The 12,146-nt window shown below is 38.3% G+C and overlaps 1 protein-coding gene across 2 annotated transcripts in view; it reads left to right on the plus strand.

The window, feature by feature from the left end:
- The window catches only part of USP7 (ubiquitin specific peptidase 7), a 73,856-nt gene that overhangs the window by 23,290 nt on the left and 38,420 nt on the right, over positions 1 to 12,146 (plus strand). Inside the window, exons 1-2 of one of the 2 annotated variants that reach the window (XM_009807400.2) lie at positions 7,524 to 7,557; positions 8,033 to 8,137. In XM_009807400.2, coding sequence (XP_009805702.1) covers positions 7,524 to 7,557; positions 8,033 to 8,137 — 139 coding nt within the window. Of the gene's footprint in view, positions 1 to 7,523; positions 7,558 to 8,032; positions 8,138 to 12,146 lie in introns of those variants that run through there. The other variant, XM_059826175.1, reaches the window with a different exon arrangement.

Below are 12,146 nucleotides of genomic sequence, written 5' to 3' on the forward strand. Positions count from 1 at the left end.
CTCTGGTTCATGCAGTCTTTCATTTAACACTGAATTATTCATAAAGCAATGAGTTAAACTGCTGAAAGCAGGCACTAATTTAGTCACTGTTTGTTTTAGTAAATCTTTTGGGGTGACTTCTTAAATGGCAGCTTTTGGTCCACTGAGTAATTGCATTGATAATACCCTAAATGCTTTATACATGTCTATAAAAAGTTAATCACATTTTTAAGACTTAAAATTTTGTTTTGTAAAGTGCCATCAGACTGCTTCTGTCTTCAAAGATAAGCAGATAAATGAGTTGCTGCAGCAAATTGTCTAGTTATAGAGCAGGTTCTGTGTAGGCTATTTTGTTCTCAGCTATTTTTCTATCCACAAAGTTACATGGTACCTCCCTTTTATTTTCACATAAAGGTAACTTTCTCAGTAGGATGAAGTTTCGGATACTGTTTACCTTCCAGACTGGTATCTTTCATGCATGTTATTTAGTGTTCAGGAGCTTCTTAGAGTTAATAACTTCTTTGTTTTATCTAAGTATAGAATGGTCATGTAACCTATTAATATGATCATTTGTTTTTTTAATTCGTTAGGTACATTGGTGCAATTTAAAACCAGTCTTGCCATCCTATGTTTTGTTAAAACGTTCTCTTTGGATAGGCAGACGTAATGATAGACGTACAAGGTAACAGCAATATAATGATTGATCAGTGTAGTAAGTGGTGGCTGCAGCGTTACTGTCTGTCTGGTCATTGCTAAATATTTTGTAGGCATGGCAGAGATGATGAGTCTGCTTCCAGGAAGTTGTCCCATCCCAGTAATGTTTTCTTGAACACTTGTTCATTTACTGTCTTGTGTAGTGTCATCTCTTTCTTTGGGGGATTTGCAATTCACAGTCAATAATGCAATCATCATTTGTTTCAGATTACAATTAGAGGGCAAGATACTTCTGTATAATACTGATTCTATTTTTTTTGAAGCTCTAATGTTGGCTACTTGCTCTTTAGTAAATAAATGTCCTTTCTACTTTCTTTCCTTCTTTCTAAATTTGCTAAGGCAAATTTTGAAAGCATTGGAGACCTTTAAAGCTTGTCTCCCTAGCTACAAGCCATTTCACTTCCTATGCTCGTAACACCTTTCTTCCTTAATCTGTAAGATTGCCTCTTGCCTCCTGATACTTCTCTAGAAGCCTCTTCCCCTTAGGATTTATTAGTCATTGTCCTTCATAGCTTTCTTGTTTAGAGGTTTACATTGCTAGATATACCTTTTGATGCTGGATCAAGTAATGAAAAAGTAATGAACCATGAAGAAAGAAAAACAATAAATGAAACAAAAGCAAATTACCCACCATTTTGCTAATGTGAGAATTAACTTCTGGCTGTAAAGGCAAATTACATGATTTTTACAAGTCATGGAAACATCTGTGGCAGCAGTTATCCACACCTTGAGATCAGTCCTTAGGATCTCGGGGATTTATGTACTTGCCTTTCCCCTCCTCCCATTCTACTGGCCAAATTAATCTCTGTTACTGTTTCATCCTTTAAAAATGTTTTAGGTGGATTGCTTTATTTTTGGATGCCTTTTGTAAGGCAGCCACACTACCGAGATTGGTTGATACCTCTTCACATTTTCATTACAGCAACCTAGGACTGTCTTGAAAAAACGAAACTGTGTAGAACACTTTTCATTTAATTCCTTTTCTCCTGAGTCCTTTTGTGCAGTAAGTGGCATTTGTATTCTAACTGCAGGTAGGGATTAGAGGCCAAATATTTTCTTTTACTTTTGAAAGGCTGAGTTCTTCCAGAGCAAGTGAGAGGAAATTTTTGCTTTGAACACCTCTAGTTGTTTAAAGACTGATTATTGTAAGTTAATTTCATTCAGATCATAGAGCTGGGAACTTGTTTGGCTAATTCTGGTGTGTGTGGTTGTTTTGGTTTTGGGTTGGTTTTTTAAACCCTGCCTCCTGGGAGTAATGCCTATGAATCTGGCTTTCGTAGCAATGGTTTCCAGACTTCTGGAGAAGCAAGTTGCTGGAGCTCACAGGTTTTTTTTCTGAGCTGTTTGTGTAGTCACATAGAAAACGGTTCCACTGGTTAAATAGACTACCTGCAGACCACTTACAGGCATGCTTTGGGGAGTCTTTGCTACAGAGAGTTGTGAAGTAACCTGTTCGTATTGTTTTTTTCCAGTTAAAGGCAGGTATTTATTCTTCATCTTCTTCGCATTATTCTAAGTTTCCTGTTTGCTTTCAAGAATTAATATTCTTGCTTTAAGGTTTTCTCATCAGTGTCCTCTTCGCACCACCATAGTTCAGTAACCGCTTCAGAAGGCGCTGCACTTGCTGCTTGCTTTAGGAATTTTTCAATTATGTATTTTGATATGCTGCCCAATCATTACAATAGCAAAGGTCAATTTTGTGGTAAAAGAGGTGATATTTAATACAGCACTTGAAATCACTGAATGTTTTTTTCATTATAATTTCTAGCAATGGTGATTTTTTTAAAAAATTATTTTTCTTCCTTTTTTTTTTTACTTGTGTGGTATTATCTGTGTGAGACTGGCATTCTGAGTTATGCACCGAAGGAGTAAACTCTTAAAGGTTTATTTGATATATTTAAAATACTGATGTATTTAAAAATATTTATTTTTAAACTCTTAAGAAGAGATTATAGTATGTTCCATAATTGAAGAGGAATTACGTAGTGAACGCTGAGGACCAGCATCTCAGCAGGGCCTGCCCCAGGGGGTCCTTGCAGGTTCCTCTGCTTTCATGTGGTCCAGCGAGTTCTGACACTAAGGTGCAAAGCTGGGCCTGGACTGCGTATTCTGCATGCAATTGATATCCTTTGACGTTGATGTAATTTGGCTGCTACAAGACTGACTTTGCTCATTTTTCAATGAGATTTACATTGCCTGAGTTTATTCTTATTTCCTACTACCTTATATTTTTGCTCAGTAAGTCCCTTTTCTTAATGTTTACTGCAGCTTCACTCATCCACTGGAATTCACACTCCCCTGTGGTGCCCTCCTGCCCCCATTTATCATACCTGCACATACTGGTCTATTTATCTTTTAAAAAATTAAAAAAGTATCAAAAGGCCCTTTAAAAACTTTCATGAAGACTTTGATTCTGGAACGTCCAGTTAGTCCAGCAGCAGAGGAGAAAGTCGTGTGTTTTCTGCTTCTCCCCCACTAAAGGCAGGACCCTGGATATGAAGTTTGGTTCGTCAAAGTCTTCAAGCTGCTGCCAGCAGTGAATGACTGTCTGACTTCTCTTCGGCCTGCTAATGGTACCGTTAGTGCAACTCCCTCGTCCTGGGGTAGCTGTGGCGGTTCTGCATGGAGGTCTATGCAAACCGTCTGTAGTGACATGTAAAAGTCCTCAGTACTAGTGATTTCCATCATGAGGCGGTTGTAGGTGACAATTGTAAGCATGTTTTTACTGTCACTATTACTCCTCCATTGTGGTCTCCTTAACCTCAAAAGGAAACAGAAATGTTTCATAACCTGCTAGGGGAGGCTGCTTCAGTTTCTCCTCTGTGGCCGCCAGATCCAAAAGCTAATGACGAACATTATCTATAATCTTTCAAAATTTGAACACTTGGTGTGATATGATTCATGACTGAAACCGATGAAGTTAGTAGCTCGCTGTCACCATTGTTAAAGTAGTAGCAGTATTCTGCCGTAATTTATTTGCTGTGATAGTGGAGTTATTCTGTAGCTTTTGTCCACATGTGACTGCAAGCACGTGTTTACTGCTGAGCAACGTATCCTGCATCTTGGAGAGACATGAAATTCTGCAGTACTCCTGTCTTATAACGGGACTTATGTTGTGCCAAAAGCCACTTGATCTTGACAAAATCTTTTCTGCTTTCTCATTAATAGGAAAAAAAATAGCAAACTTTGAGATTCCTTCTCAGTAGATTTGAATTATTGTGAACAGTAGAACAATAGAGCAATATATCTTTCAGTGACATTGAGTTCATCTTATTAAACCAGCTGAATCCATCTGAACAGCTTTTTTTGAGTACAGTTTTTTTAATAATTGGTGCTATTTTTGTTCTGATTACTTAACACTGTGAGTATTTCAGTATGATAATGTTGAGGTCATAGTCCATAACAAGGAGGGGTTTTTTTAATACTTCCTGTAAGATCTGGTATCCCGTGGCAAGATTGTAGTTTCAGAGAATTTAATCTCTTCCCGCCCCCTCCCCCCCAGCATCAGTTGCAATAACCATTTTGCTTTCAGGCTTTCATCTCAACACTTCAGTGACAAACTTAGTTAATGAGCGATGAGAAGAGTGTATCTGCAGAGTCATATATGATCCAGTAATTTGTCTGTGTAAGGGGACTGACACTCCTTACTAACATCCCAAACTATATTGTCATGCTCCAGTTTCTTTCCAGTTGCATACGTCAATTTTTAGACTTGATTTCATTTCAGCACACATGATCTTTCAGTAAATAAGTGAAAGCTCTTGTTTTGCTCAAACTCACTAATATCTGAAATGCCTCTTCTTGGAAGGTGTCTTAACCTCCAAACTGCGGAGCCCCCCCTTTAAACGCTTCAAGCTGTATTGTTTGTTTGTAATGCAGTGGCATGGGTAGATAGAAAACTGTATATGACCTTAAATGTTTCAGAAGAAATGGTCATCGCTATTCTTTGTGTTGCCTTGCATTCCTTTTTGTAATGAAAGAATATCTGCAAAGTTGTGTGTGTTACATTTTGGGGAGGTAGAAAACAACTTAAGCGCTCTTCACCAAACAGTCTGACAGTCTAAAATTCTGGTATTGAAAGCTATATTTACTTAATATTTTGCAGTACTGTATTTAAAGAGTTAAAAACATTCCTTATTCATAAGGTCCCTTCATGCTTTGTTGTAATACTTTCCTAATTTATGTGGTTTATGTTAACTTTTGGTTGATTAATAGACTGCATCTTTAACTTATTCTAGGGATACGATTAAAACTGGGTATTCTGGTCTAGGAACTGACAGATGACATGACTGGGGTGATGTTGACACACTGTGGTTTAAGCTGCATTAAAGACAGCAGTGTATTAAGTAGTATGTTTGGTAGGAAGGTTTTCCTGGCCAGTGTGGACAGGTATTTTTTCTTTTTCTTAATCCTTATTGTATAATTTGAATAAGTCTTTGGCATCGTTCTGCTTGAGGCGAAGGAAAATGTGTTTCTTAATTCAGTCTTGGTATGATTTGACAATTCTTTCCTATGAGCTCTTAAGGACAACAGAGGAAGACATAAATTACTAGTTTTCAGTGCTGTAGTTGAAAATAAATTTTGTCATATTGCTTGCTAGTAAATCTGTTGAAAAAGGACTGTGTTCTGTTCGTGCAAAGTATTTACTGTGATAGTTCAATTTTATTAGAAGTTAAAAATTTCCTTTATTCACAGAAGCCAAAAACATTCACTAGTGTTATCTGGGTTCCATATCTGAAAGCTGTGTCACAACATGTGTGTCAATATATGTCAGAAAAAGCAGCAGTGGCATACATCATGGTTCAGTTTATCTTATCACTGAATAGTATCTCTCAGAAGCCGCCTCTGTTTATCTTTTAAGTTGATTGCTTTTGCTATGATCTCTTCTGCATTTTCTCCCTCCTGTCTGCTAACCATTCATACTTTTGAGGAATGTAGAGCAGTATCTCATAGAAGGCTCTTTATTTTCTTGGTAAAGGACAGTTCTTTCCCCATAAAATATGGTGTCAACATTTAAATCCTCTGTTAAAAGAATATTTTGGATGAGCTTTTAGTGAAGAACTATTTTCCTCAGGTGTTTGCTTCAGTTTGTTTCTAGATACTAAGTTGTCTTGATGATAACTTTAAAAATAAAAATAATAAAAAAATCCTAGTATTAATTTACAGTAAGCAATTGTTGCATTGCTGTAGGCATGCTGTATGCTTCCAGATAGAAGTGACCCAGAGGACAGCTTCCTTGTTAGACTCTCACCGTGCTGTTGTTAAAAGATGAAAAAAAAAAAGAACAATAAACTTAGTCATCTTTCCTTCTTACTCTTCTTTTCGTCAGTCTTCCTGTTCTTGAGTTGCAGCAGTTCAAACCTGTTCCCCCCCTTAATTTTGCTGTAATTAAGTTGTGTTTATTTTAACTTGCTGTTCTACTGCGCTGCAGCATTGCCAGTACCGATGGCTGCTAGTGGGGGCTTCTGCAGCTGTATTGCTCAGGAGCCAATCTTCTTCAAACCTTTTTCTAATAAAATCAAAGCTTGAAATCATACTTAATTTTGCTTCCGTACTAATGATGAGAAAGGTGCACTCTTTATTGTGGGTGCTGCATACTGTGTGTTTCAGCATACACATGTCCCTTGTGCCTCAGTGAGATTTGCTGCATCCTAGTAAGCTTCTGAAAGCCGTGTTTGAGTGTTAAGTTTATGATCTTTTGTAACCCTAATCCCGAAGTAAGTCTCTAACCTGATCTGTTTCTGTTTGGGCTCAGGGCAGAGGTTATTAGTTCTGTGGATTTACTAGAAGAGTAAACAATCAGAATAGGAATGCTGGTTGTGAAAGTGTCTTTTCTTGTGTACTGTGAATTGGAATGAGGCTGCAAAAGCATGTTGTGCACAGCTCAGCATGGCTGTGAGGAGAGGGAGGGCTGTGAAGCAACTGGTGACAGCCTACTTCACTTCTCACGTGGCTTACCGAAGCTTTGGCCTTAGTTCCTTGGCTTTTGAAAGACTCCAGCGGCTGTCACGCCGTGATTCTACTTCTCGTCGCAGGCGTTTGTCCGTCTTGTATAGGAGACATTCAGCTGCATTCGGATAGGAGACGAGCATCTAGGCTAGTGGGTTCCACTCGGCCGTTCTTGCAAACAGCCAGGCATCCCTAACCGCCACGCGTGCAGGTGGGGAGCGCGAACACGCGTGGGGCGTCCGGCTCCTCAGCCCCGCCCGGGCGGCTGCGGCCCGCCTGCGGGCGAGGGCGGCTCTGTCCAGGGTGCTGACGGGGAGAGGGCGCGGGCGGGCTGGGGCGCTGCCGGGGAGCGCCGGGGCTGAGCTCCTGCTGGTCCCCTCGGGGGCCGTTTCCGTCCTGTAGGACAGGTTACCCACGTCCCTCGCTGCCCACGCGGTCAGTAACTTGTGTGTAGCTTTTCTTAGTTACAGAAACCAGTGACTTTGGGGGTTTTGTGGTGTAGTAGAATATACAAGTTGATGGCAGGACTGGTGTATCAAAGAGAAACTTATCAGACACTTTAAAGAGTGTCTTTTAAGTAGTGCTTGTCCTCGAGATGGTTGCAAGGGTTATAGGTTTTACGGTTTAATAGTGAAAACCAGTTTATTCAAGAATATATCCACTTCCCTGTAATCATGCTGAAATGATCCATCAGCTTTTGATGCGCAAGCGGTGGAAGGAGGACTTCAGTTGTTGGATAAATCAGGAAGATGCTTGTTCAGTCAAAGCAATGCATCTTTAAAATAGTGGGGGTTTAGTTCATGGAGTTGTTTCGTATCTCTTGTGTTAGTGGTGTTTATGTATGTTTTAAACAGTTACTGTAGCAAAACTTAATAGCAGTGATGGCTAGAAACCGGAAAATGTTACCTCTAAAATGTTCCTGAGATGGTAAAGGATTTTCTTTCCAATTTTTTCCCAAGTTACATTTGATTAAATGTTTAGGTTTTTCTTAAAAAGCAGTAACACTGAAGAAGTCTTAAAGTAAATTGTTAATTTAGAAAGTCTGCTATTAGAAACTTTTATCTATATAAAAATGTGGAACGCCAAAAAAAGTAATTTAAAAGTTCGTTTTCATTTAATGAGACCTGATTATGAGATGCCAACTGTAAGACCATTTAGAAACTTAAGAATAAATTAATGTTCATTGTATTTGTACCCTGCATTAATTTGGACTTCTTGCTTCATCCATAAGTATTAATCTATATGAGGAATTTTACAGTTAGACACATACCAGTACAATTGTTGCGCTATAATTTAAATAGAAACTGTTTCGCACAAAAGTGTGCCATGTAAGCACTACTAGAGACAGAAATGTTAATATAGCTGATTAATTTTTTTTTTTCTGTGTTAGCTGGAGATACAGATGATCCTCCCAGAATTACTCAAAATCCTGTCATTAATGGGAATGTAGCAATGGCTGATGGACATAACAACACTGAAGAAGACATGGAAGATGGTAAGTAAACACTTGATAAAAACATGTGCTTTGGCCTCTTTATTTTTATGATTTTTGAGGACAAAATGGTCCATGTCTCATCTGTGTCCTCTGAACTGCAGCTCATTAAGAAAATGAAACCCTCTGTAGTTATAACTGCTGGTTTTCTGTATAGGCATCCTTTTATTATAGCTGTGTAATAGGATTAGGCATCTGAGGGCTTGGGATATTTTTCTCTTACTCTTTCTGGGTACTCAGTTAAAAATTGCTGAAAGTGATACTGTCCATTGTTATATTTTGTGATATGTCCTTTAAATGTACTGCAGCTAGTGCTTTGCTGAATAGTAATTTTGTTAGTTACGCAGTTCCTTCAGGACATTTAGAATCCTTATCTGTCCTACTCTGTTGTCAGGTGGCAGCTCTGATCAGTTTTTGTCATTCTGTGGTAAGTCAGTGGTAAATAGCCTGTTGAGGAACATTCCCTCCCTGCCCCCCAACTCTGATGCCCTTTTTTTTGCAAATGCAAAGAAAGAAGTATGTATTGATGTCCTGTTAGTTAAAGGGGATATGTGTTTTTGAAATCTTTTCATTGGTCTGTTAAACGAACTAAGGGTGTACGTTTTTTTCTGTTACAGCAGATCAAATAATATTTAAGTAGATGTGTCTGGGCTTATTTAAAGAAAGATAATGAGTTTGTAATTCACTTAAGTCTGTTATTACGTTTAGTGAGGAAAATGTACAATGATATTTCTTTTCTTAGGAGAAGGCTATAGGGGGGACTGCTCTTATTTTGAACAACTAAATAAAATTGAATTGTGAGAAGGGAGACAATATGAGTGGGATTTGTTCCCCTCTGATTCCTTATTTCATGCTGTCTTGTGAGAGTACATTCAGGGCTAGCCTTAATCATTTATTTAGGTTTGTACAAAATGTTGAGTGATTTTTGTTTGAGAAAAGCCAGAGTTTGAGGTTAAAGGTCAAAAAAGTGCTTACTTTCATATATTCGTGGAACATATAATAGAATACTGATAGAAAATAGTGATGTTCCATGAAGAGAATATGGTTTAAATTCAGGACAAAAGCATCTCGTGGTTGAATTGCCTCCGTATCATTGGCAAAGATAAACGTTCCTATGATCAGATTCTCACAATAAAGTAAAAATGAGGTCTGATTGCCTGATCTTATTCAGAGGGCTTTGATTTCTTGCTCAGAGTAACTAGCTGAGACTGAAATAGGCAATTCTGGTTTTATCAAAATCAAGTTACCTGTTATAAAAGATGTTAAATGTCTTTGTCGGGCCATGGTATTTGGAGGGTGGCAAGAGAAGATCACGTGGGTTGACACCGATTGGCAAGGACAGCTCTGTTGAACTTCTGTTCTCAGTAATGATATTTATAGGTAGAAAGCCTGATAGTGTTTGCTATCAATACAGCCAGTATATAACACATGGGTCAATTAGTACAAAAATTTGTTCAGAAGTTGGTCTGTATATACTTGCATAAATTAAGCAAAAGGGACTTAAGCTGCATAAGCAGCTGTTGAAACCCAGGCCATATCGAGGATGGCAAGTAATCAGATGTACACCTCTTAATTCAGAATAACATTGACTTTTTAACTGAAAAGCTGCTGTAAAACAGTTTCTGTCATTTACTGAATATTCAACTTGTCTCAGAGAACTGGATATTAAGGTGTCGCAGTAGGGAGAAGTATCTGAAGGTATTCGGCAAAAGGCTTGTGAAATCTTCTGTGTTTATAGTAGTACTCATGTCTCTGTGGACTTTTAATATGGTCAGGAGCTTTGGTCCACTCGCTGTGGGACATCTTTCAGGGTTAAAATGTGATTATTAAGCAATACTCTAATAGTTCCTCATTATCCTATTTGAATAAGGAGTGTCTGGCTACATCTTGGTGCTGTTACAGCTCTGCATTGACACAGATAGAAAATAGTGTTATTGCAAAATGTTATAATTGCAAAAACATTCCTGAAGACTTGCATCACGTAAGTGGATGATGCCTCTTTTCCAAGTCTTGTAAATCAGATTAGTTGCTTGCTGTTGCATTATTTATACATCAGTGCAATTGCTCCCTTGCTGTTTGTTCTCTTGCTGTCCTGGTTTGCAGCATGGTGTACATGTATAATGGACAGCTTGGAGATTCACAAGATAGGAAAAAATGGAGGGAGATATTGGCCTCTTTGATAAACATGCTCTGTTTTCTATTGCTGTTATTCATAGCAAGTGGGATCGATCTGAACTGATAAAGAATGCATGAAGAGAATTCAGATGCTTCTTCAATGAAGAACTTAATGAGTTTAATGGTTCCTGTTACAGAGGTGAAGAGTAGGATAAAAGGTTGATGCTTCCAGCTGGATCATGGAAACCAGCTTTCTGGTGAATTTCAAAGTTCAAGAAATTTTTGCGGTGATTTTGTTGTTCTTAGCACAAAAAGAAATGACTGATAAGATAGGAAAAAAGTGCAGCTGTCATCCCCTTTGCTAGACAACTAACCACAGGCATTGTGAAGAACACGTGATGGGGGCAGCAGTGGACCACCAACAGGACTTTCAGATAAGGCTGCATTCTCCCAGGCGGTTTGACTAGAACCTGTTGTTGCTATGTATGATGTCTTAGCAATTAAAAAGAACCAGCTGAAGGAATGTGCTATGCTTTGTACAGAGAATGACTCAATGAAACAAGCTTTGTGAGCTGGAGTAGCAGCTTCTGCAAATAAAAAATAAAAAGAAGGTTCTGATCAAATGTTGTCTGCAAGTGCATCAGTATTCGAAACAGCACGTAGAATAAATTCCCTTAGACGTTAAAGTTCAAACAGACAGTCCCTAGCTAAACATAAACTCACAGCTTTGCAATTACCTACTGAAGTCTCATTTTTGTGAAGAATTGCAGAGGCCAGGAGGCTTTCAGAAGCATCAGTCTTAGCCATATGCTAGTATTGCATGCTGTATTTGGATCGTTATTAAAATATTCATAGAATATTCAGCCAGTTTCTCCATTAATAATTCAGATTCAGAATATTTTAATAACCTCAATGTACTTTAAAGGTAGTAACATTTACTAAGAGAATAAAGAAATCTGCTTTTCTCAAAGGTATAAACACTTAAATATGTACTTTAGTCTTCAAATGGATCATGTTCTGTATTTGGATCTCTGATTTGAAGGATCTTTGTTGTATGAAGGTGCTAAATGTGTCATTCATCTCATCAGTGAAAAAATCTTTTCTGTGTAGCAGATATAATCTGTTGCATGTAATTTCACCAAACATTGTCAGCTGGGTCTGTTCTTGTGTTCAGGATCATGTGTCATATTTGTAGTTCAGGGATTTATAGTCTTACTTGCCAGTCACTGGTAAATTATTCTGCTGCCAATTGCAGTCTTTTATTGGAAACTGGTGGACATGCCTTGTGATGGTGAAAAAAGGTTCTATTTATTTCTGTGCTCAGAATAGTCATCACTCTTACTATTTAAACTTCGTTTTAAAATATAATCCATGTTTTAATTGATTACACTTGCCAAAACTACGGGCTTTCTGGAAGGAAAGGAAGGTTGTTATTTTGGGGGGGGTTGTGTTTTGTATTTTTAAAGAAAATTCTATTTTAGGGTTGACCTTTGTTATGAGGCTGCATTTTTGTGGATTAGTTACTAGTGATTGCTCAAATATTTTACTGAGATTACCCTTCCCTGGTGAGCTCTCATGCACAGGCTTTCCTGAAAAGAAATCAAGAAATACAGGCAAACTTTCTCTGAAGCATCTGCAGATGCTGCGTGGGCTGCCTTTTTTAGCTGACACTGTAGCAGCGCTGCTGCATCCTTGTGCTGAAGTGCTCTGAAAGCTGCATCAAAGGAGGCAGAAAGCAAACTTGGTCGGCTCATTTTTCAGGAGCTTAGACTAAGCCCAGAAGTACTGATTGTGAATAGGAAGACGTTCTCGAGCTGGTTTGAGATACACGTGATACAAGACTGATTTTAAAATTAACTGTGTTACGGATTTTTTTTGATTCTGCCTGCGAATCAAG

This window comes from Gavia stellata, chromosome 18, assembly GCF_030936135.1.
Source record: "Gavia stellata isolate bGavSte3 chromosome 18, bGavSte3.hap2, whole genome shotgun sequence".
NCBI classification, from domain to species: Eukaryota; Metazoa; Chordata; class Aves; order Gaviiformes; family Gaviidae; genus Gavia; species Gavia stellata.